We start from the raw sequence: 27,067 nt of genomic DNA on the forward strand, positions 1-27,067 counted from the left end.
TTCTCCCCTCCCTTGGCCCCAGTACAGGAAAATAAAATCCTAAAGGCCTGACTTAGAGACAAAGTTTCTCCATAGACAGCTTTGCTCTCATTCACTGATCTGAGTGGGAGAAACCCAGGCTGTGACTGCCACCCATTCCGCTTATTTGCCAATAATAGGAGTTGTTCAGCACACAACTCTACAGACTTCTCTAAGTTGTAATACCTGTAGTTTGTATGATTTGTGTGTCAAGGCAATGACTGCCATTTCTAAATGTTCCAATAGAGGGGATCTATAGGAGGAAAAAAACTGAATTGATTTGCTTGGAACATTTGGGGTGTTTTAATATGAAAGGGTTCAAAAATTAACCTACCTTAAAATACTCTGTGTTTTTAGTTCTTGTGTCCCTTTTTTTTTTTTCTATCCCAGTTTTGAGAACTTTTCAGGTAATGAGGACACCTGAAATTTTTGAAATCACAGATGTCAAGAAAATGGAAAGTCCTTGTTCGTTTTCTCCTTATTAGAACAGGTTTCCTGAAATATCACCCAATGAGTATACAGAGATATTTAAAAAAAAAAAAAAACAATCTAAAACCTTGTTTATATTCGGAATTTTATGTTGGAATTCGAGCTTTCACAGGGTATTAGAGTTGTCATTTGATTAGAACTAAATGACATATCCAGGTTAGATGGAAAGAGCTGCAGCTCTCCCTGGGAGATGAAGACTATCCTGGCTCTGCTACCACACCTACATGTAGAGCGTAAAGCGCAACTGAGCAAATGGACATACTTGGAAACTCTAAAATTCAACACACAGACACACTGGTGGTTATTTCTACAGTGGAGACAGTGCTCAGACTTGATTTAGCTCTGAACATTTTATGAAACAAGTACTTTCCAGTCTGAGATGATCAGACTACTTCAAAGAGACCTGCAAAAGGCAGCTACATGGAAAAGGCACATCAATATTTTAAATCAGTCTACGCGTGTGAAACGTGAAGTTAAAGAGTCTGCAACCTTTCCTGGAAGAGTTTAGGGACTCTCCAACTGGGGAAGTTAAAAGGACAGATTTGAAAGTATAAAACAACAAAATATTTTTTATTCTTCAGGAAAATGTAGCAGTCAAGGAAAGGCAAGCAGTGCCAAAGCAGAGAGAAGCCAAATCAAGACTGTGTGTTTAGTTAATGTGAGGTAGATGAATAAGAGACATCAAGAATACCAGAATGCCAGTTTTGTCAAACAGGAGTCACTCAAGATGGACAGTGTTACAAAGGCAGGAATCACATTCTCACTGCTTCTTCCTTCACCTCAAAGGTTTCACCTTTTTGTTGACTTGCCTAAACCTTACACTTAACAACCTCAGAATAACATGTGCAAAGATTGTAGCTGTCACACTGCCAGACTTACATCACACCATCCTTTTATTCCTGCTCAGGAGGTAAAAGGGAAACATACTGGAGACTTCCTTCAACACTACAGAACAGTGCTTGGCAACAAGAACTTCTCAGACACTGACTTGATCTGAGAGGCTTTCAGCTTATAACTTTATTCATCACAACTTCCTAAATATTAATAATTTACTAATAATCACAATCATAAATTTAAAAATTATGTTAGTAAGTAGCAGTCATCTGAATAATCCCAAAGAAACTGAAAATCCATACTGGACCACTGAAATACAACCACTGCTGGGAAGCACAGAATTGAGTGATCTCCTTACAGCACCTGACACACAAGGAAAAGGGAGAAGAAGAAACTGGAGCATTTGGAATTAAAATTCTGCCCTTATACATTCTTGAGTGATGCTGCAGTGACTTTTATTTTGGAGGGGTTCATCTGAATTGAAGGTTTTCCCAACAGGAGGATTGATTATACAATGATGGAGCCTTTTCAGTCTTAACATGTCTTAGAGATATTTAGTACATGCATTGAAAAACAGTGTCATGTGTGTTGCTCAGCACTACTGAAGATTATGTTTGTTTCAGCAATGTGCTTTTCCCTGATGTTTTAAAATAATACTAACTTGTAGCTGATTAAAAAAACCATCTTCAGTGAGATCCCCCTGGGTCTGTCCAGGCAGACACACTAGTGAAACAACTGGATAATACATTAAGAAGAGAAGATTCACAGATTGGTGTTTTTGATGGATGTACAGACTAGATAAACATGGGTCTGAGAGCTTAGTACCTTCCACTGAGAGTACCCTACCTCTCTGGCCTAGAATTTTAAATGTGCAGGAAAGACTTCTCACAAAACCACCTAAGAAAGTGTCAAGCATTCCTGCAGTAAGAAAGCCAAGACTCTGGCACAACACAATTTTTACAAAGTAAATTCCCAAAACCTGTACTTGCATGTGCTTCCAGAGGCAAACAGACAAAAACTTCGAGTAGTAAGGAGCATACTTTACCGTGTATTAGTGAAATTTGTACATGCTGCTGTTTGTGAGACTTGGTTTGGGAACTCTGGCTGGTTTTTAGCCAACCTTTTCAACAAACATGACAAGCTGCTGTGCTTTGCTTGTAGGGGACTTCCTTATCTAATACAGGTTCCTGAATTAGTATCTTCTGAAGAGGCAGGAAATGAGGATGTGGTACTGTACACCTGTGAAACTATAGCTTCCTAAGTCCCTGTTACTTACCTGTACTTCTGCTGCTCTACATACTTTTGTATATTGTATTGCATTTCAAGACACACTACATGCCATTCAGGCTGACACACTACATTGCAAACATCCAAGAAACATGAAGGTGTGATGAAATCTCTATGGAATACTTTATTGTTAAATATTTCTCAAATAAGGTCTTGTGCTGGTGAACAGGAACAGGGCACTGACTCAGCGTCAGGTATGAATTCAAAAGCCATCCTTATGTGCTTTAAAATGCAAAACAGCCACACTGGGCTTTGCATGTTGCTGTTACTTCAGAATACTTTCTCTTGGAGTGTTCATATGTTTAACCTAAACATAGACTCAGATCTGTTCTGTGGGAACTGAGTGGCCACGGCCTTGGTACAAAGCCATTACTAAAGATTTTACCCATTTAAAATCTTGTTGGGATTTCTTAGGAATGGGAAACTGAAAATGTTCTTTGAGGTAACAATTAGGAGGATTTAAACTGCAAATTTCCCATAGACTCCAAGAAGTGCAAACAATAATCACAGTGAACCAAACCCTAAAATCATTCTTCTTTAGGTGCCGTGACAAGTAGATAAATATATTCATAAGCCTTGCAAAAGAAACTTGAAAAAAAGCCCAATTCTCGTGCTAATGTCTACTAAATATACTCATTGTGACACAGAAAATCAGATTAACTTTCACTAAAAGTCACAGAGACAAGCTACTCTTGGATATCATTATGTCTGCTATATCCAACAATTAGCTCAATGAATCTGGTTTACGAGTCACACAAAGTACATCTGCTGACAACATGAGATTTACACCTGGGATGAACACCTCATGTTGCCACTTATAGAAAAAATGGTCACAGTGTCCTTGCAATTGTGTCTTGTTTAAAGTATGAAAGGAAAAGATTGTTCCCTACCTTCTCAGCATCTTGCTCAAAAAGCCGGAGTTGAAAGCACTGGTCCAGTTTCAGCTTGCGGACATGCCACATCTGATGTAAGTGTTGCCGGGTGGAATGCAGCTTGTCTAAAAGGCTGGTGATCTTTGGCACAAGACTTTGAAAATCTGCACTTCCAGGAATGCAGTTCCTACCAGAAAAACCATCGCTGGATCTTATGCACTGTAATAACCTCTGACCCTCACGATCCAGTTCTTCCACGGGGGCTTTAATCACTTTTTTCTTCAGCTGTGTGTGCTCATCAATCAGCCTTCTCGAGCCCTCAACATCAACTGGGAACTCCTTCCTAGCCAACATTTCCTGGAGATCCTCCAGCCTTGATAATAAATGGATAGCACTGTTGAAGAATTCTTCCAATGAGACACGCAACTCTATCCATTCATCGTGGTTGTAATCCAAGGACCCTTCAAACTCATCCGTCAGTTGAGAAGGATCCACAAGTTTTGCCAGGCCTTCAACAGACACCATACTCGTCTAAGGAAGGGAAAAGGACAGCATTTGAATCAGTGACCATCTAATCAGAAACAACAGTGCAATCCATAAAGCGATGCCTGGTGCATGAAGTGATTATTTTCCCCATCAATACATAATTGAAGGAACATTGTAAAACACATTGAGGACTATGTTTAATTTTGATGAATTAACTGGATAGGAAACTTTGCTATTAATGGTATTGATTTACTTATTTATTAAAAGACATTATATCTACTGGAATAATGTCTACCTTTTTCAGCTAGCCTGACTATCAAAAAACAAATAATGAGAATGCTTCTGCTACAGATTACATCAACGCAGCTGGACACTGAAGACATCTTCCTGCAGCTTTTGGATATCTGGACATGGTTGTTCGCTGAACAGGTATATGGTGTTACAGGGATTCTGCTACTTGTGTTACACCCCAGCCAGTGGCTATACAGAAGCAAATATTTTAGGCATATGAACTGAAGCAGGTATTGCAACCTGCCAAAACACACAACGTGTTGAGTTTTTTCTTCCAGATTATTCCAGTTGGCTTCAGCCACGGGCAGATCTCTTCCATATTAACAATTCCTAATGTAATTAAGCCAAAATCAATGTAAAAGTGAAATGTCATTGGAGTATTAACAACTAGAATTTATTGCCCATAGAAAGTACTGCTCACAAATCACACACAGTCAATGAGAGATGGTTTTAATTCATTCAAACTCAGTAACTGAGTGATAGAGAAAAGCACTGGGTGTCTGGAAAGCAGATTACAGTTTAAGGATGCAACAACCAATAGCTGTTCCCATTTATTCTAGACAAATTATTCTTTTTCTGAAATACAAGCTTAGGGTTTCATATGTAACTAGAGATTTTCAGTGCTGTCATTTTAACACTCAAATTGGCAGTCCTTAAAGGCCTGTGATATTCATCAGTGACTGCATATCTATCCCCTAAAGATCAGGCCTCTAAAGACTGTAAGGATTTGTGCTCTTCAGAAGTGGAGGAACCCAGTAGTCACAGCAATCCTATAAAAGTCATCTACAAAGAAAAACACCTGAAGTCGTGATCATTTTCCTGAATTATGTCCAAAAGAACAGGCTGACCACTGGTTTAAATTTAATAATAAGCCTTTTCTTCCAATTTGTATCTATCTAAAAATATCAGGCATTCTGGAACTTATTAAAATTGGGATTGTACTGAACTTATGCTCAGGAGAAAGATTATTTTAAAACTTTCTTGCATTATTCCTTGCTTTGGGGAAAGGGGAAGACAGTGGGAAGAGCCAACAAACAGTGGGAAGGGAAGTATGTAGCTTCAGAAGTTTTTCAAATTTTTAAATCTCTTGACCTGGACAATGACCCCTTGAAGATAATTCAATTTAACACTTTAACTGCCTGTCAGGAAAACACTTCTGCTCATGGTTAACACTTGGGAATCCCCCTGTCAAGCTAATGGAAGCACTGGTCTAATCATGGACAAAATTTGACATGAGATAGCAGAAAGGATTTTCATTTCACAAATTCTGCAGAAATTTCCTTTTTTCAGGTTTGAGTTTTTAAGGAGTTTTTTAAACTCTAATGAAAACAATCTTAATAGGCAGGCAGGTGGTAACCATCCTTCTTTTAGAAATCACTTTAAAAAGTGCTGTCCACTATTTAGACTCTTTCAGCAGAAGAAAGAAAATAATCTTGAAGGCATCTCTGAATTACTGATAACTAAGCTGCCTGGTCCATTCCTCAAAGTGCCAGGCAGCTTTGGAGTCCACATACATAAACCAAACCTTTTCCTTTGTGTGAAGATCTGTGGGTTTGCTTCACTTTGGACTGTGACACATAAACACTCTGCTGAAGTCTCACCACACAAAATCCAAATCCTTAGCCTCCACTAAGGGTCCTACAGTCCCTTGGCACACACATAATGCTTCCATTAAGCTCAAAAGAGAAATCTGGCCTTAAAACTGACACTGGTTATTGCTGAATTTGTGGATGGGGCAACTCAGTAGAGACTTACATTGCCTTCCACTGCAGTGTGTTCCTGCCAAGGCCCTCATGTTTGATCTGAGCTGCGGGAAATCACCATGACAGTTCAGTGCAGAGAAGGTACCTGTGAGCTGCCCCACATAAATCAAATAAATGTGGGTCATATTGAACTGTGAAGCTTGTTTGATACTCAGTTCTTATGAGAGCACGAGCTGCCCAAGAGTCTGAGCTTACTGATGAACAGCAGCAGCCTCAGCCCCAAGAATCCTTTAAAAGAGAAGTTCCTGGATTGTGGTGCATATATTGCAGGGTGGACCACAGCTTAGGAAATCTTTGTTTACACTGTGGAATTGAAGGATTCAAACCATTCTATGATTCCAAGTATCTGCAGGTGGTCCAGTACACAGCAAAAGCAGTGACGCTCCTCCTCCAGTCCAAAATCTTGTAACCCATTACAGACACCCACGTGAACAGCCCAGCAGACAGACTAAGGCTCAATGGCACAAACAACACACACAAAATTTAAATGCCCTTCATGTGTGCCAGCATGTACAGCAAACAAGTCCAGAGCTTTTAACACAATACAGACTCAGATCTGTAACTATGAGGAATAGCTTGATCACAGTTTACTCTTTATTATCATCACACCAACTCCACACAGAAAAAAGCCTGCAGAAACTATTAATTCATTTTAAAAACAAACAAATATTCTAAAAATATGTATTTTAATTCTGTTACTCTACTTCTAGGTTTTGAAGCTCTAGGAAGACATTGTTTTTGTTTACTAAAGCACTGGAGGATTGAAATTCAGCGTTGGATATACATGCATACCCTGTGTTTTCTTGGGCTACTATGGGACTGCCCCTCAGCACCCATATATTTTTTAAATAGACAGTCCCCATCCCGCAAAACTATTCTATTTCTAGTCTCTGCACAGGCTCCCTCCTGCTCCACGTTCTTCTGTGTCCATACATCTCCCTCCTCCTTCCCACTGCCCCAATCCATCTCATTCCCCACAGGCAGCATTGCCAATCCCATTGCACTGTGATGGCAGCTGCCTCTGCCAGGAGCAGTGATTTCAGTAAGTGTCAGGGATCTCTGGAGGTAACAAACCCAGAATGGAGGCAGCCTTGCTTTCAGAGGGAAGCATGGGATAGCATATGGGATAGCAAGTGCAAGTTATTTTGATGGCAGAGTCCTCAAAAGTAGCCAAGGAATGTAAAGACTTATTTAATCAAAGCAAAATTTATAAGTTGACTGGGTTTTGTGAAACAGGTGGGGAAAGTGTACAAATACTTAAATTGTGATAATAATGTAAAATTGTGTGATGTGTAACACCAATCTAATTCCCCACACCAATTCAAGAGTGCTTCAAAGAAAATGTTCAAAATAAGGATATATTTATATCACGCTGATGTCAACAAATCTTAAATATATACTTAAATACAGTCTTCCATTGCAATAAACATTAAGAGCTATAGCCAAATTCTCTACTGAGTTCCAGAGATGTAAAATCTGAGTGTCTCTCTGGAATTAATGGATTGGTAAGACAGCCAAAAATATAATTGTTTTTCAGTGAGTTAGAAAAAACAACACATGACTAAGTCATGGCTGGGCATGATTGAAGTATGAGCACTTCATGCATCTGAGCTTTGCTTCTCTTCATGTAAGAAGCTGAAATTCACAAAAAACTAAAGTGCACTGCTTGAGGCACCTTATCATTCACGTGATAATGTTACCCCTGAATTGTAAAGCTCAATTAAATGAAGGAGGTGACAATATAAAGAGGTGCCAATTTAGTAAATATCTTTTACCCAAAAAAAGTCACTACATGAAGCTGCATAGAAGGCAACTAACAAACCCACACACTTGCTTCTAAAGAACTTTGTCTTTAGCATTTTAACTGATTTGCTGATGGTTTTTTTCCTATGAGAAACAAAGGAAAGATTTAATGCAACACCACCAAAAATAAATTCCACAAAAAAACCCTCAGCAAAATGAACTATGTGAACCTCTGACATGAAATATGCAACTCATTCCATCAGTGTACTCAGAAGACAACCTGATGCCAGGGCATGAGCCCACTCCTGCTCCCACTCCCAGTCCTCAGATGTACTTTTTGCTTTCAGTCACAGGGTGTAGGAATTATTTTTTACCTGAAGAAAAGTTCTCATCACAGATAATACTTTACCATACATTTCTTTGTGGTTCTTACCTCAAAGATGAACTTGGAACTGCCAAAGTTTGTTTTCTGCTTCTGCCAGAAATTATCAGGTTTTATAATCAGGGCAACATGAATCTCAGCAGGAAAGGCTTCTTGAAGGGTTTTTAGGAGAGGCTTGATCAAATCCCATTTGGATCCCCTCATATCGATAATAACAGTGAATCCTCGTTTACAAACATCTTCGCTGTAGGAATACAAGCATATCATAATAATTAATATTGTGGGAAGTCACACTGAGACTTAACTTTTGTTGCTAGTGTTCCATGCTTCACGGCAAAGCAAGGAATGTTATACTTTAAAATAAAAGACAAAATATTGCACAGCATGAAGGCTTTCAGAAAGGTTGTATTAATCTTACTATAATCTAATTTACATGAAATTCAAGTGTCCATATTATAGTTTGCCAAACACATTTAATGCAAATTTTCACTAAAACCATATATACTTCCACACAATTGAAACCAGAATCATATATGCCTGTATAGAAGCTCTTTATATGTACTTAGAGTGGATTCTGCTTTCAATGTATTGAATTCAACCCACAGCCAAAGTCAACAGGCAGGGTCCTGTGCCTTAACATTACTGGCCACTTTTAAGGTTGGGTACCTTCATTTTCAGAGGTCCCTCTAAGAGCTTTTTAAAAAAGTGTCACTTCCAGAAAAGTGCCAGGCAATCATTCCCTGACAGGAAGGTCCTTGTCACTCAGCATGTGCACTGTTATCACTGGGGCCCTTTTCCCTCCTGACTGATCTTCCAAATGCTGTTGGATCTTTTTCAATCTGCAGTCAGGCTTTTCTGCCAGCCTGTGCTCCTCCCTTGTCAGAAGTTCAAGACAGATATCTGGCCTGGTCACTGGCAATGCATGGGGTCCAACGACACCAGAGCATTAGCTTGCAAACACTTCTCTTTTTCCTCAAGAGGAGAAAGAATAAAAGGACATGTTGATTCAAGTCAAATCTGGGCAGATTTCAGTATAGCTTTTTAAGGGATGTAGTATTATTTGTCCTGAGGGAAAGAGGTATGGTTCAAAAGTGTCATCCTCCATCTGCAGATCCAACATTTGATGAGATTTAGGAAGTGTCTACTCCTCTGACTGACCAGTTAATATATCTGCTTTTCATAGTGTTGAAGTCTTGAGAGCTATGGGTCTGCTTTAGGACACAAACTCTTGTACAAAATGTGAATGTCCCCATTCCCAGTAACATTATCGGTATGGTAAAGGAGTAAAATTTATTCGTGATGCACTAAAGATGCCAGAATGGTCTATATTGATCTAGTTTTATTATTTTTTAAAGTGGGATGGAGGTCACAGCCTTTTCCACTGAAAGAGAAGCTGTTGGAAGAAAGAAAGTGTGGAAAGGAGAAAGGAGGATGAAAACAGAAAAAAACAATGAAAGAAAGATGGCAGAACATGAACATATGTTGTATAATGAACAAACAGTGAGGTACAGAACAAGAAATCCTCTTTAATACATGAATATAGAACCTTTGACTTTTCTGCAAATGGGACATCAACATAAATAGGATCAATATTGTGTACACAGAGGCATATGTAAGATAATTTAAAATAGTAACTGATACTGGATATCACTGAATGATATTACCTGACTGAATCTGAAATATGCCGAGGACAGATATTATTACATACTGGTATAATGCAGAAATTGTAAGACTCTGTTTAGCTTCCACACAAATACTCTCAGTGCACAAAGACAGGATGATTTTCACTTCACTCTACCTCTTTAACTTCTTAAAACACTCTTTCTGCTAATAAGATCCATCTCCTATATATTTAACTGAAAACAACTCTCTAAAGCTTACAACTAGGTTTCTGGGCTGGAACAAGGATTTAGATACTCTTCATAGGAGGCACACTGGATTAATATATGTTAAGAGAGTTCACTAGCTTGAACAGTCTCAACAGTGCCAGACTGTAACAGTCAAAGACAACAAGCTTGGTCCTCTGCCTTAACATTATTGGCATATCCAGAGCACACAGCATACAACAGTCAGTGCAAAGAAAAACTAGGGAGACCAGGCACTTCCAAACACTGTCAAGAATACAGACCTTTTTATTCTCCCTTTACCTACTGCTGAAAGGTCAGACATCTAATCCTTCCATAACTAATGCCAAAAAAGACTGTAAAAGAAGCTTTGTTGGTGGTGCTACTGCCTCTTGGCTTTTGGAACAAGAGCTGAGACAAGGAATCAAATCAGAAAGGGATGAATAGAAGGCGTTTTGTGTTTTGTGTTATTTTTCTTGCAAAGCTTTATAGGGTCGTTGGGAACTCCTGCCAAGTCACTGATCCCAGTTATACTGACCTGACTTTTTCAAGGATTTCTTTTTCTCCAAACACTTGACAAAGATGTCGAGGAGCCATACAGGAACGTGGAGAGCTCCAACAGCAGAGAAGTAACAGGTAAGTGCAATCTCTCTTTTCTGGCATAAATAAATAAGCACATCACCACCCCAGTGCAACTACAGCAAGGCATAGCCAATATGAGCTCCATTCCAACTCCCCATGGCTGCTGCCATCCTGAGAACTTACCAAATCTGACCTAAACCAATGAATTAATGCTTACTGAAGAACGACATAAAAACCTGTTTCAGTAAGCAGAACAGGAATGTCCTGAGGGACTGACATCTTCTGTGTATGAACCTGAACTAAAGCCTTAGATTCAAACAGATCAAAAATAAAACCCTGTCCCCAGCTTTGGAGCATGGGCAGTGTGATACCTCCATACCCATGATTACCTACCACCACGAGTAGAAGATCAGTCTGCGCTGAGACAGATATTCCAGGTAGGGAACTAAGAAACGTAACTGTGGGCTGGAGTCTGTTTACGGAAAGATAACAGGCTCTGCAGGCCCAGGAGGTGCAGAGAAGCAGTAGAGGGATCAGACAGGGTTTTGGAGACTTCACAGTATGTTTTCAGTGGAAGAAGAAAAGGCAACAATTCCCAGTTGAGAACAACCATTGATGCTGTGGACCAGGCTGGGACATCAGCCCAGGGTAGGGATCGAGATGCTTCCTTGAAAAAACAGTTATTCACTACCAGCCCTATCCACACTCCTTGTAATAGACCAAATTTTCAACAACATTTAAAGTATGAAACTGATAGGAAACAGGGATGGAGAATGAGGAAAGGAAGAAGAATAATCATAGATTTCTTTGGTTCAAAACACATCAACATTAACAACTCTTTCACTAGTAATACAGAACTCCAAACGATGCTCCTAATTACAAAGAGGATTTCTCTACTTCATCCATCATCTAAGCCTGTAAGTTCCTGTATGAAATAAGTGCAAAGATGAGTATCCCTTTTAATCCTAGTGCAGGAAACATACAAATGGATGGTATTTATTGCTGTGAAAAAAATCTAACTCTGTTTCAAGAGCATTTTTCACGTTCTTGCAGAAGCAGTTCTGCTTGCAAATTTTTTCTTTAATGTGATGAATGGTACTGAGCTGTAACAGTATCTAAGGGTCTGTAGTCTTGTCTCTACAATTTAATCTCCCCAGCACAGTGATAACTGCACATTCTTCTGACTCTGCAGAAAATTAGCACCTGATTTTTAAACCTGCTTGTCAAAAGCTATTATTTAATAGTGGTTAAACTGCTGCAAGACAGAAAGCTGTCTGCTCATTATTTCTGCTTTCAGTTGCCAAGCTTACTGTGGAGAGAGCACTTATACTGTACAAACAGGTAGCCAGATACTAATCAGGCACTAATACCTCAGAGAAAGAAGTGGGAGATAAGAAAATTATTTAGACTGTAAACTCTTCAGGGCATCTGCTATGCTGCTTTTGTCTAAGGAGCCTGCCTTGGTGGAGGTCTCCAGCTGCCTATACTCATACTACAGTCTTCAGCTGTCGGGAATGAATTCCAATAATTTACTTTTCAGGAAACCATAGATGCAAATCCAGGGAATTAAAAATAATGAGTAATAATGATCTGCAAAACCAAAACTTAACACGTATGGGAAAGTACAAAAGATTTGCATAAATGTGGGGACACCTCAAAGGCAATTTAATTAAAAAAAAAAAAAACCAACTAAAAATAGACCAAAATTTAAGGTGCAATATCCAAATATTCACAGCTACTGATCAGGTCCCAAAAAAGCTGGCCTTACATAGTCATAACGAAGCACTGATAAATTCTGGTGAGGCAATCTGTGAAGATTAGTCATCTTTGACAGTCAGTCATTTTTCTTCAGTTACCTCAGCATGGATTAAGGAAATGACCCGAGGTTCCTTTTGAATAGTGTAGCCGTGCTTATTAACTTTATTGCTTAAAAGCAACAACAATTGAAACCCTTCCTAATTCAGCAATTGATCCGGGAAAAGCATCAGTAGCAATCAAGCTTCCTCCACATTGTCCAAGCAAGAAATGCGTTATTCCTGGCTCCCAAGATGCTCCATCAAGACGTATCTATTACGCACAAGTAATCACTTTAGTATGGCAATTAATGTTGATTGTGGTGCTTAATTTTTTCCGGTATCGATATTTGACCAGAAGCTGGAAAAAAAGCTCAGATCAAGGTATTTGGACAATCCATCAGACTTTTGGCTGTGCTCATCTGGACTAGATTTGCAACGGTGAGCACAAAATATTTGATAGTTGATACGTCATTTCAGTTGCTACACTGCTTTTAAGAAAAGACAAAGACCAGCTTCTAAGTTCAATAAAAACACCCTAGAATATTTGTGAAAACAGTACTTGTGATCTGAATTTAATAAAAAAAAAAAGCATAAAATTGAAACTCAGAAGCAGATGTGATAATTTTGTCCAAATAAATGCCTCTATTTTTTTTCTAGGGTGCTTTCATAAGGTTATTTTCTCAAATTTCCTCTTTAATTCAGGCACATTCTAAATTGTATTTTCTTTGGCACGAACTGGTTTGCTGGGTACCAAATGAATTTGAGGACTTCATGCTTTCTGATTAATCTTTCAAATACCTATCACTGATTATGTGTATTTTTCATCTTTATAGTTTGGCCAAAGCTTCTGGCATTTCAAAGCTTTAGAACTTGATTAGCTGAAATAACATAATATCTCCATTCCCATTTTGCAGTCATGAGTTAATGATGAAGCAGCACATTTAGCACACCTGTTGGACCATTAAAAGCACAGATCTGACATGGCTAGCATCTCATTCAAAATATGATTTGTTAACGGGGAGAGCAAGATCTCTTTTAAGGTGGGTCGGTGTAACCTTGTCCGGAGACACTCTCAGCATAACAAGTAGCTCTTCAAGCATCAATTTGTAAGCACAAAATCTACAGGAACCCAATTATTTTTGAGATCACCATTCCTTTGACAAATGTGGCTATAGTCAGCCACATGATTCACAAGCTGAGGGTGGAAAAGGGAGAGGAAGAGGAGGTATCTGAAAACAGGTATGTGAAAGCCTCCAAGCACAAACAGTTATCCCAAAGGCTTCATTTCATACTGAGACCAAACTAATTCCACTGCCTAGTTTCCATATCAAAATGCACTGAGGATCACTTCTGTAATTTATGTGTTAATATTTTTGATTAATTGCAAATTTTTATTCATTTTGTCTGTGGCTCATTTACTCAGCTTGAAAATGAAACTACACAAAGAGATTTATAATCAGCTTAACTTATAGGGTTTCATACTTTGATTTTACATCACCATGTTGAGCCTGAATATCACCTTGTCAGTAGAAATAGTCATCTATACTCATAATATACTTTCCAGTACATTTAGAGGACCAGGTAAAGTCCTTTTTAGTAGACCTGTTTGTCAAGCACTCCTGAATCACAGTTATTTATTAAAATAGCTTACTCTATTTAATCCTTCTCAGCAAACTCCACGTGGCTAATTATCCCAGTTAACTGATATGTTCCTGCACTGTCACAGTGTCAGTCTGAGCTATCACCCACATCCCCCACTGACTGTGGCTGTTGGCTGTGATGAGGCAGATTGTCTTCCCAAAGATCCTGGGGCACCTGTGACTCCTAATCCTCACACCTCCCTTACGTGCCCACTCATCAGAAACCAGTGGAGGAACTTAGTGATGCACATCTCGAGAGCACCATTACTCTGGAATAACAATTCCCACCAGAGAACTTCAGCTACTTAAAATACTGTAGGTAGACAGTCTTCATCCTAAATTTTCCTTGTTACATTTCCTAACTTGGTTTCACAATGCTTTTTTTGCAATTAGAGAAGAAACAGACACCCAGCCTCCATTTCTTCCTTGCTGTGATCTAACTTTGTTTTTTCTCTTTCAGCACAGAAAAGGAATCACTCATTCTCACTTCTCTTATTTAAAAAGAGAAGGAAAGAAAGAAACCAAAGCCCATTTCACACTGGCTGGAACTGGACATAAAGCAGCAATCTAGAGAAATTTCACTGACATGTTGTAAAAAGACTTGGAGCCAGTGAGGTCCAGGCAGAGACAAACCTTCTGTCTCTGGTTTCCAGCCACTGCTCTTAGGGGACACACGGTGTGACTGCAAATGGCACAAGAATGCAGATGTGTGGGCTGCACAATGTCTGCATTCAACCCCTGCCCCTGGCCCCAAGTCAACAGGAGGGAACAAAAAGACAGAAAAAACCCAAATACTTTGGCAGAAGCTAACTGGTGCCAGAAAGGGCCCTCCTGCTATTCTCAAGCAAGTAACTCATTTTGGTATTCGATTTTTACTTCTAAAAAAAATTACTCTGAACTCAAAGCAATTCTGTTGTAAAATGATATAAGCTAGGAAGAACTCAGACACCAACTAGGTGTAAGAAAACCTTTTCCCTGCATGTAACCATGATCCCATGAGCTTCTGGGAGTTATTTTAAGAGGTGCAGATCGGAATTCAGCAGGTTTGTGTTGTGCTCTCTTCCACCCAGGTAAAAATCCTGATCGACATAGTTACAGACCAGAATTGGAATCCAGAGCTCTGTTATTTAATTGAGCAAATAAACACTATTTGAGAAGCTTCCTGTCTTCATTCAAATAGCAAAGATATAAGACACAGCTGTGTCCAAAAATGCACGATCACAGCTATTAAAGCCAAATCTGAAGGATGAATATTATAATTTTTCACATTCCTGTTAAGTTTCTGCTGGTAAATGATGCCTTCATCTAAACCCATTTACCCTCTTCCCCTTTTGTTGTTGCACATCTCCTATATTTGGATCATTGTCTGGCAGGTCTTCCTTGAAACAGCTGCTGAGATAAATATGAAATTAATCAGGGCTTTGTTTTTGTTGAAGCAGGGCTACATTTAAAGACTTGTTACTACAACAAAGAAATATTTGAACAGTAAGTAGCATTCAACTCTCTCTTGAGCATTTAAAGTCTTGTATTTGAGATGATTTAGCAGAAACAAAACAAAAATGCTTTACCAAATGAAAATTACACATTCTTGACATTTGCTGGAAAAAATAAATATTAGGGTTGTGCTGAAATATAAACACACCATTCTTGAAAAGGTTTGGATGAGCAGAGGCTATTAAAAGTAAGTTTGAAGATTCAAATCCACTGGATTCCAGATGAGAAATAAATATACATGGTTGTGCCTAGGACAACCAAACTAATAAGATTCAAAAAATAAATATATCTTTTTGCCTGCACTTTAAGCTTTTTTTTCATAGTCCAAGCAAGGAGACCATGAAGTCCATTTCACATGCAGTCGCTATGAAGTTTAGTCTACAGCCAACACCGCCAGATTTTCACATAAGGAAAAGGATACTTTTCTCATCTGGGCAATGAGTGCTTGGGGCTCTTAGACACGGGATTCTAATTTATCAGTTCTCGACATCGGTGACTTAACAAGGGAGTGAATGGAGCATGGTGAACAGCTCCAGGAATTCCAGTCAGCGCTGTAAAACACGGTCACCCCAGAGTGGAAAGTCTCCAGATTGCAAATACATACATTTCCTTGAAACGCGTTGTTGGAGGCAGAGAAACCCACAGGGGAAAGAACTTTTATAGCATAAATAAGCCTGCAAACATGTTCGGCTCATGCAAAGGGTGATTAATGTCGGTCTAGACAGTCGACAGCAGCACCTGGTAAAATCCAATATATGTCCAGAGGCAGACACCATGCCAAATTCCGTGCTGATGCAAGCAGGTATAACCACTCTGGGACTAGCACATTTGATTCAGGGCTCAACTGGGCTCATAGATGAGGACAGGAAAAAAAACCTCTTCAAAGATGGTAAAATCCCTTTTTCTACGTGGTAGTGACATTTCTTGCAGTAAGCACTCGTCGGTTCTCATACGCTGCTCCTGGCAGCGCTGGAGAGCAATGCACATCCATTTACAGAGGTGCTGTAATTAAAATAAGGAACTAGGGAGAAAAGATGAGACACTGAGTGCAGGTTCTCATGGAACTACCACTGAATTAAAAACTGAAAAAAAGCTTTTATAGCAGCAAAATATTCTGTTTAGTCCTTTTCAGATGAAATGTCTTTTTTTTTTTTTTCATTTCTTTTTTTGATCAGTCTACTAAAAAAAAAATGGGGCGGGAAATTTTGAATTTTATCAAAATATTTTGATTGCCATAGCATTTTAGAGGTATTTTTTTGTGAGAATCTTTTAAAGCTTTTGGATTTTTTCCTCACTGAAAAATCTGCACTTCAAACCAGCAAGTTCTTCCACAACTTAGCAACTTGGCTTCTGCCCTTTTGCAGTGCAGAGTTCAGCACGGGATTCGCACTTTCTATCTCCTAAGCAGAAGTGATGTAACTATTCTTTGAGACCTACAAGATTTGGCCAGAGTCCACCCACTCCATGTTTTATTTAAGGACAAACACTGGATTCAAGTGTATCTGTTAGGAGGAAAGGTTGAGTGCTACATCCCAGAAACACTCTGTGGTCCCTTCTACGGGTCTATTTTGCTATGATACTACAAGAGCATTTCAGTTTTCTTTAGAATTGCACAATTAAAAAGCTGATGCCTCCTTTTTCCCTGGGTTGGACAATGAGGGCTGACCACGACTAATAAATGAGTGGTACTCTTTTTTGGTTTTTTTTTGAGTTCCACCCATATACAAACAAAGCAGGTCTTCATAGGCACAATGATTTACCTAAAATAGTTCCCTTATCAGATAGATACTTCCTGCCATGCTAGGCTGGGTGAAGACTGCCTGTTGTATTACATTCAGGAGGGCTTGCTCTGAAGCTACAAATCAATCTATGTTATAAGATACACTTGTAAAATCAATTTTTGTGCATTCATTTACACAGCAGACTTTACTCATTCTTTCAGATAACTACCATGATGGCCACTGAGAGTGGAAAAAGTCCTTTTTACAGAGTTCTCAAGAGACAGTGGAAACTGATGTGCTATTGACAACCCAGCTACGAAACATCCAGCTCACATCCCATTTATTCTGAATCTGTCTCCTAGCAAGGCCAGGCTCTGTCTGCATCCAGCAAGAGGGGCTAAGCCTTGCCAATGAAGCTACTGGATGTGAGGTATCCCTTGTTATTTGTGGAGACATAAATGTGAGAGAGATGAAAATCACTGACGCTGACTGAGCACAAACAAGTCAATAACTCTGTATTTCACAGGGAGTGGAAGACCTGAGAGTGAGAAAGCTGGATCCAAAAAGCTTCTGGAAACCAAAGACAAATCCAACAGTCAAACTATGGAACCAAATCCTGGCAATAACTGTGCAAACCTCAACTGAGTCTCTGAGCTAATGCTCTGCCTGTCTTCCCAAGATCACTTCAGGTATTTTTCCAGCCTCAGATACTCTCACCTTTTTAGGAGACTGAGCTCCTTAGGTGCCTGTGTGTGGTCTTCTCGGGTTTACAGTCCATCATGCAAAGGCACTTTCCCACATGAATGGGAAATCACACACTGGTGTCATGGCAACACAGTTTTAATGTTGCTTCCCTTATGATCCTCAACTTTCACCATGACTGTAAGTAATTCCAGTTTTCCATAACTACCTCCACCCATCAGTCACCTCTAACTGGAAAAACTCAGAGTAACTTTTATCAGCTAAAGCAGGTTCAGATAAATGATGTAGTTTCAACCGCCTGCTCCCTTTTCCCTCTTAGCTGTATTGTATCTCTATCAAAAGCACAATAAAACTTCCAGGCAAGCCCATCTACAAGTACCACATGTGAACACACATCACCCTATTCATCTCAAGAACTACATACCCCAGGTGGTGCTTTTCTTGCTGCCAGACCTGAAAATTATATTGACAAATTAACATACGTCAGGATAGGAATGACAGGAATTTGCTAGTCAGAAAACTCCTACAATTTATTGTTGATATCAGCAAGCCCGTGGTAATGAAAATCAGAGAGAGCAGAATCATGAAACACTGCACCTAAGGATATTTGGCCTAATATTAAGTCCCTCATTTGATCTGGAAAAGACACATCAAACATACATCACAGGCCACATCTACTCCACCAGACTAATGGTTTCCTACCTGTCAGTTAAACTAATGCAATATAACATCCTGTGCAGAAATGGGCCTAATACAGCAGCTTTCTGTAGCAAGCTGAACCACCACAGTCATATCCCCACATCCCCCAGAAAACAGCTAATGAGAAACAACAGACGCCATTTCACAGTCACTGTGCAAACCTCCAGCCCCACACTGGACACACCACACAGTTTAAGAAAAGCCTACTAAGTGTAACTCCCTGATACTGAGATACCACAAATATATGTAACTATTTCAATTATAGCTTCACATATGGCTGGAGCACTGCAGTCCAAGGGATGAGACTGAGCCAGGTGAGCCTAATTGGGTTACTCACTTCTTTCTTGTGTTTTCTGTGTAACAGCTCAACTCTACCTCTGCATGTTACCTGACTTTTCTTTATTGAAACTAGTGCATTTTTCCTTTGAACATATATTTACCATATCTTCAGACACAGGGAGGAGGATACATAATGACAAGGAGAATTGCAAATAGTCATTGGCCACTTCAGGGTTGATTCACAAAAGATTAAGAGATATCACTTAATAATCTAAGCATGTGCTTATTTATCCATCCTGAGATATATCCTCTTTTACACTTATGCTGATTTTATATAGGAGTTGTTTATTGCTCTACACATATGCTTATCTAATTGTACTGAATATACATGCTTTATTAAACTCATAAATGAGCACATTTATGGGTCTATCTGAAAGCAGAGCCCTTCATATTTTATTTATAAAGTGGGACAATAGAATGGCATTGACATAGAAGATCCATTCAACTCAGAGGATTTAGGGTTGTCCCAAAGACTTTTCTATTTTTTTGCCAGAATCAAAGCTTTTGGGTTTTTTAATTAGATTTTCAGCCCATCTGCTTGCAAAGATAGCCTTGACAATATAAACTAATGCACATTTGTCTTGCTGAGTCTGCAGCCAGTGGAAGGAAACAATGAGACAAGGAGAATAGTGAACTTGCACTCTCCATCTTATTGGGGTGTTAACTAAAAACCCAATTCTGACAGCCTAAATACCACAATTCTTAACTATTTCATTTCTGTTAATTTTACCACAAACCTTCAGACACAATGTTTGTCAAAGCCATGAATTATTCACATAAGCTCTTTCCCATTTTGATGACTGTGGTGTACAATTCAGGCTGTCAATTAGGACCAGGAAAGTACCTAGCCAAATATTTATGCCTGCAATTATAATCAAAGATTTTGCTCTTTTTTTCTTGTGTGGAGTAAAAAAGCGATCACAGCATAATCAAACTACTACTAGAAGCCTATAGTGGAAAAGATTGCAAAACCACAATTACTGTGGATTTGATGTAGAACCCACAGGAGCACTAGCCTAATGCATAATTTTAAGTGTTTTATGAGATAAAACTAAGGAAAACAGATTAAAATCTCTGTTGCTATGACATGCTTTAGAAACAGCAGAGTAAACAGCTCCAATATACTCAGACATTTTCCTACAATTTGAAAATAATAAGAATGCTGCCCTGGTCTCTTATGAGAGTCACACTATATCAACTTCCATGCTAAAATCACCCACAAAACTAATGACTCTAAGTAGAACTGACTATGCCTGTATTTTTTGTAATTACCGATTCCAAATGTAAATAACTGTTTCAATCTTCTTTGATACAAGCTCCTCTGAAATAATTATCAATGAGTGTTTATGTCCATCAAGCAAACTCACACAGGTTGTTGGTGTCTGAAAATAAAGAGGTAAGATCGAGTCTATGATAGTTGTTGCTGCCTGAATTATCCCATTGTGGGGGTGCTGCATGGATGCAGTCGCATCCTAATGCTGGGTTTTTCAAGGACAGCGATGTTCAATGACCGTGTTTCTTCAATCCTTTGGTCCGTCTGATAAAAATATCTTCCATCTGGTTCCTGTTTGGATGGTTGTGCCTCACAATAGAAGGAGCTTGATTAAGCAATTAAGATGGTGCATGAAGCACATGTTTACACTTGCTGGATATGGATGGACTTATGATCACACTTGACTGGTTTTCTGGAGGAGGATGACAGTACTTAAGAATTAGGAAAAGGACATGGTAAGTAGAAGCCCGCAGGCCAGGCAGGCCTTTTACTGCTTTGGTTGACTTCTTGCATCAATTTCCAAGTTTATTGTAGTAAATTAATGTGTTAGCCTGGAAAAGTATTGATATCCTCCTGTCATTTGTGACTAAGAGCAGATATGGTGAATGCATGTTTCCACCTTGATGATTTCCTTCTTATGCCCCTGGCAACTTACACAATGAATAAATATCTTTGCTCTGTCTTAAGATGTAGAGGAGTTGTGGAAAAGTCCTAGGGTTGGTAATGGCTGCCTAGATAGATTCTTTCTAGTCTGTTATTTTGAGATTCATTTGTTGCTTGATTCTTTTTGCAGAGTAGATATATATTTTCAATTCATTCAGATTCTGGAAGTCAGCTGTATCCTGGAAGAAGCAACAGGTGAATCCTGTGATCTTCACAAGAGGCACCAATCAAAGGTAGGAGGAACTAATGGTCTGATAAATCAGTTGAGACTCACTCATAAAATTACCTGATATATTAATTTGTTTCCAACTACCTTAAAATCCACACAAAAAATCCTGTTACATCATCTGGTGATAAAGGCTTCTTTGCTCTTCTCTCTGCCCCACCTAACTAAAATAGTTTATCATTAGCTTTGTTTGAACTTGACCAATATTTGAACTTATGTGATTTAGAACATAAAGTGCCACAGCATCAGAAACATTTAGCACTGCACGATCAAACCCACACTACAAGAATGCTGTCATAACCTGCTGTAGCATCTTAACACGCAACATGTTAAAAAGGATCTTAAAGAACTTTACCACGAGTAATCAGGTGTTAAATAAAACAGGGTCTAATGTTATGCTTTAGAGTATTTCACTTAACAACAAAGGCAGAGAAAACCACCTTTTTGTATTGCTCTTCAACAAAGAACAAATTACACCCCAGAAGATCTCTGAAAATTTCCTTTGAAAAGGAACTTACTCCTTGGCCACGAGAATGAGAAATACAAAAAGAAAATCAAGGACTCAACAAGCTATGTGCCAAAAAAATGTTCACAGGTGCAGGAATTAGACTTTTAACAGAATCCCTAATTACACATCTGACTTCTGGCATCTTTTCAAGGCAGCATGAACACAGTTAAAGTTCTTTGTGCATTTGTACACTCCCACAAAAAAAGGGAAAAATATGTTTTCATTTGTAAAAACAATTATAAGTCAACCTCTAAAAGGGCAATGTGAGCACAATATTGGCAAGATGGACTTCAGCTCCTGAAAACACTGACGTCACCAATTTCAAAAGCCCAGAAATGGAGATCAAGACAGCTTTGCACTGGTACTGTATATAATACATTAATTTGATTTATATTGTTCCACTTTCTGTACCTTATCAAACATGTCTGCTTTAATTTTCCAAGTGCCCCTGGGAATGTACGAAATATATAATGAAGACAACTAGCACCTTATTCACTTAGATGAATATTTCTAAACCTTGTGTCAAAGTTACAGCAGGTGGATTCTCAAGTGGCCTTTTTCTCAAAGGTATTGAGTGGTTTTTACCTAACAAAAATGTATGCCTTTTTCATATAATTAGTAGTGCCCAACAGGTCATCAGATAAGTGCTGCTGATGCTATTATACCACAGATACAATTTAACAGTCCATAAAACTACAGAGGTGAAGTGTCCTACACAATTCATTCCAAAATGAAAATCCCAGGAAACCTTTTTAGCTGACCATATTTCCCTGTCACCTACCATGAACAATCCAACACTGCAAAATCATTGGGGTGGCTGCTCTGGAAATTAAAGAGAAACTGAGATTTACAGTAAGCCTGGTAAGTGGGGAATGATATAACAGTTGAGTTTTGCCTTGTGAACAGAGAAGAATGAAACCCTAAAATACCTGCACATATTGCTTGTGTATTTGATTCCTAGTCTAACAGTTCATTAACAAAGCAAAGCTCCCAGACATTCTTCCTATGGGTAAGATTGTTCACTACTTTCCTATGTACCTGCTTTTTAATTAGATTTTGGAATGGAATTGCAGCTCCTACCACAAATCTCCAGTGGGAAGCAAAATCTAAACTAATCTGTGATCCCAGAAATGTTTGCTTCTCCAGATGCAGTTTCTGAACTAACTTACAAATGTCATAGAAACAGAAGAATGGAGAAATAAGGAGACATAACCACAAAATTGGATGTGATTAATCAGTGTTTTAAGAGTTCAGTTCTGTCTTGTGAATGGAGGAAAAAAGAGGTCTTAAAGAAAAACAACATATTATCCATTTGATTAATTCTTAAACTAAGAGTTTACTAATAAGCTTTTCCAGCCATTCTTCCTGTGTGCAAGATCACCCATTAGTTAATCAGGCACATGCTTTTTATTTAGGTTGGGTTTTGGAACTATTGTTCTCCCCTACATTCTTCTTATACTCCCAAAAATCACTGCATGGCAAAATGGTACATTTGTAATGGAGACAGGTTTTTCAAGCACATTTTCTCAGGTCAGGCAGTAACACAGTACACAGCCAATTTCTTACACAGTGCTCCCAGTTCAGCACTGGGAAAGGCAGCTTTAAGGCCCTGTCTCCCAGAAATTAGAGGTCTAATCAGTGCATGCCATTAAAGGGGATGTGTATTTCTGCCTCATACAGCATACCTATAACCAAAACACTTAGGGTTTTATATCTTCAAGATGTAAAATATCAATTAATTTGGTTTCCCAAACTTTAGGGAGTATGGACTGGTAAATTCAGGTTATACAGTTAAGCCAAGGGAGAAGAAAACTCAGTGTTGAGTCCTGAACTAAAATGCAGGAAACTCTGACTGTGTGTCTTCTCTTATGTTCTAGGATGGCACCTACCTTAGTGCAAATGTGACCTAAATGGGTGACCTAAATTAAACCTCAGGGTCCATGCAATTATCACCTACAAAGATCACAAAAGACATGAGCAGAGCTGCTAATAAACATAGTCTTTAGTTGGTGGGCTAAGAAGAGCTGCTAATTCTTCCAAAAAGGAAATGTAATTTTAGTCTCCAATTAGGACTGACACACAACAGAAAAGCAATAAAAGGAAAAAAATCTGCATTGCTGCATTAGCAGAGGACTTTGGCCTCTAGGGCAGTCAGCTGCTGAATCACAGAAGACTGAGATAGAAGAGACCTAACTAATCATCATAGCCAGGGATGTTGTTGGTACTTAGCCAAGAAAGAACAGTAATCAGTACCAGAAGCCTACCTTTCTTGCAGCTAATTTTTCACTAGCATTAAATTAACATGCAAATAAAGAAGAATGATGGGAAACTATTTTAGACTTAGAGTTTGTAGCAATATAATTTAACGAATATTAGTCTCCATCCACCATGACTGACAGCATGAGTTTTCTATATGACATACAAAGTGTACATGCACAGTTGATGAAAGATGTACAGGAAGCCCACTTGGAGTTCTCTAAGGGGAAAAAACCCTTTTATTCCCAGTGGGACATGATGTTTGCCCATGGAGCAACTCAATATCATGCAACAGCACTTCAGAACACAGCATTCAGTCCTGACCTGAAACTAAGTGTTTTGCAGATCATGCCTCAAGAACACCAGAGCCATGAACCATGCCTTGCAGAATAGTAACCTGCAGAGAAAATTTGAAAACACTCCCTGGAGTTCTAAAGTGTCACAGCCCCTGTATGGGTACAATGTGTATTTTAAAATACCATAAAGTTCCTGCTAAGGATCCCACCCATCTCCATATCAATGCTGTGTTGGTATCCATATTATTCTATTCCTTAAATGGGTAAATTTTATAACTGCTTGGATGCTGGACCCTGGTTTAGGACTGGTGGAGGAAGAAGGGTTGAGTTTTACCAAGCAAAGGTTTTTAATGAGTAATTCTTTCATACTAAACTTCAAAAAAGTAATATTTATTCAATCCTCAATGACAACATCAATAGCAGAAGCATCTGGCTTGCCAGATGCTCAAATAAATAATCTATCAAACTTAAGTCATCCTTCTAGTGCAAGTTTGCTAATAACACTGCATAAATATTAGAGATTGTAAATTTTTTGTATTCATGTGTGAAATGGGGGAAAGGCATGGGAAAGGCTTATGAAAGCAGCCTGAATCTGGCTGGAGATGAACTGCTGCTGCTACAGTTTTCAGAGAGAGATGCAGTTATTCTACAAAACCAGTCCTCTGCTACAATTTCTATCCAATGACTTTAATCCAGAAGGAGCACTCAGCAAAGATATCCCTTGTAAACGCAGCATCAAACCTACAGCAGGTTCCTACTTTCCCATTTGTGCTGTAGCACAGGTATGTGCAAGAGGTGGAAGGTATCTCCCTGAAAGCAGTCGTAGGACAAGAGAGAGCTGTTCTGGTGCTTCAGCTTGTTGGTGAAGTACCACAAAGGAACTTTCTAAAATACTGTATTGCTGGGAAATTCTCCAGAGACTAAGATTTCTCTTTAAAGTCAGACATAAAGTAAAGCCCTGTGTACACAGGCAGGGAAACCAACGCTCCCTTGTTAATAGTAGAAAAGTACACTGTGGCACACGTTGCAGACTAGACAATGTTTGCCAAGCCAAAAGCACGTCTGTGTTACACTTTTCTCTTTTTTCTTAGGGGGAAAGGAGAGAGTCTAGAATTATTTTTCTTATTTTTCTGATTTTACTTTGTGTTAAAGCATCTCTTTGTTTTTTTCTCTTAATCTAAGTAGCCCAACAGTCTCACACTACATAGTTACAATCACATTTGCTGCAAGCAGCTGTGCAGGATCCACAGGGAGCTCTGAGCAGTGCCAGGATCCACAAGAAAGACATAAAATACCACAGACTTGGTTAGGAGCACCTTGTGGAAAATGAGAAGAAACCATTGATGAGATTTACAACTGTCTACCAAACTTGGATACCAATTCCCTTTGCAAACAGCAGGGAATTGAGCATCCCAACCTCTGAGACAAAGTTTACCAGTCCCAACCCATACTCAATCCCACATGTTACCATGAATTGGTCATTGTTCTATTTCAGTATGATCCAATTTTCTAATACCATAAACTAGCACATGCTTTTATGAGCATGGGAACTGCCGAACCCTTGGTGGTGGTTTACACATTTGTTATTAACCATTAGAGAATCAATGTGACTCTTACATGCTCTGGAGATGCCTCCACACCTCTAGTCTCTGAAAAGGGCTGAATTCAGACCACCTTTCCCTCTCTGTGGACACTAATTAGGTCTCTTTCCTTGATGCAGCTGTCTATTCTCATTAAATTTGTAAGAATTTAATATTCTTGAGAGTCTTCTCTGACAGATTTGGTTTAACAGTGACTGACAGACAGCACAATAGCATAAGCTATTAATCATTAATTTGGAGACACAGTTAAAAATATATTCGTGAAAATGCATCATCAGTCCTACCCAAGCTGTGTACTGGGGAATCCAGACTTTGGAGCAGCGTCCACAATACCTCCACACATCCAGTAAGGATAAGGATCAGGCAGTCTGGGCTGGGACGACTCCACTTCTGTGTCTCCCATTACTTGTTCCATATTGGCACACAGTAAAGGTCTCATCCATTCTCCCTGGGAGTTCAGAAGAGCTTTCCATTGACATTAAGATACACTTGACAATATTCCCATTACAAAGAAGACTGCAAAGCACAGCAGTTGTTTTCCTGCTTCTAATGACATCCATGAAGAGGATGGCATAAGCAACTTCCAAATTGTAATAATTTCTAAGAGTAAAGAGGATATAACACATACTGGAGTTACTGATGAGGAACACAAGCATCCACAGTGGAACAGTCTCTGCAAAAACCGTAGGAAAGAGATCACCTAAAAGAAAAGTTAGGATTGGCTGAGCCACTGCACATTCCACTGACAGTTGCTGACAGCTTCAGGAGGAACCACACGCCGCCGGTGCCAGCTCTGCTGCCAGCACAGCGCTCCCACAAAACATATCTGTCTGCTAATTTTAGCTTTTCTGAATTACTCCCCACGTTAACACAAACTTGCCTTCTCCAAGGAATTCTCCCAGTCACTGCTGCCTGGACCTCTCAGAGTACTGTGGAGCCACAGGTCTGATGGTTAAAAGGCCCACAAGGAACACGCAACAGCTTTTCATCAGCGCTAGCATGACAAAGGCCAGGGAGGGCTGGACGGTGAGGTGTACTGCAGAGACTCACAGACCACTTGTCAGAGAACCACTGAGAAAGAGGATGGAGAAAATGATGCTCTGCATAAAATTTATAGCAGGCTGTGGTGCCCGCCAGCTCCCTCACCAGCGAGCGGGTGCAGAATATATCCTAGTTTACAAGTTTATGCCTTTTCTCCATCACCTCAGCTCCTTCTTCCAGGCAGAAAATTCCAGTACAACCAACATGCAAAAGCCATTTAG

The 27,067-nt window shown here is 39.2% G+C and overlaps 1 protein-coding gene across 11 annotated transcripts in view; it reads right to left on the reverse strand.

Annotated features, from left to right (window-relative positions):
* Window positions 1-27,067, reverse strand: part of KALRN (kalirin RhoGEF kinase) — a 330,405-nt gene that overhangs the window by 295,323 nt on the left and 8,015 nt on the right. For all 11 annotated transcript variants that reach the window (XR_003915798.1, XR_003915799.1, XM_029959838.1 and 8 more), the window contains exons 2-3: window positions 8,217-8,409; window positions 3,519-4,031 (exon numbers count right to left, since the gene is read on the reverse strand). Coding sequence is in view for 9 of the 11 variants with exons in the window: in XM_029959838.1 (XP_029815698.1) it covers window positions 3,519-4,031; window positions 8,217-8,369 (666 nt within the window). In the remaining 2 variants the exon portion in view is untranslated. The remainder of the gene's footprint in view (window positions 1-3,518; window positions 4,032-8,216; window positions 8,410-27,067) is intronic.

The sequence above is a fragment of the Manacus vitellinus genome, unplaced genomic scaffold (assembly GCF_001715985.3).
Source record: "Manacus vitellinus isolate BGI_N305 unplaced genomic scaffold, ASM171598v3 scaffold_22_pilon, whole genome shotgun sequence".
Classification (NCBI taxonomy): domain Eukaryota; kingdom Metazoa; phylum Chordata; class Aves; order Passeriformes; family Pipridae; genus Manacus; species Manacus vitellinus.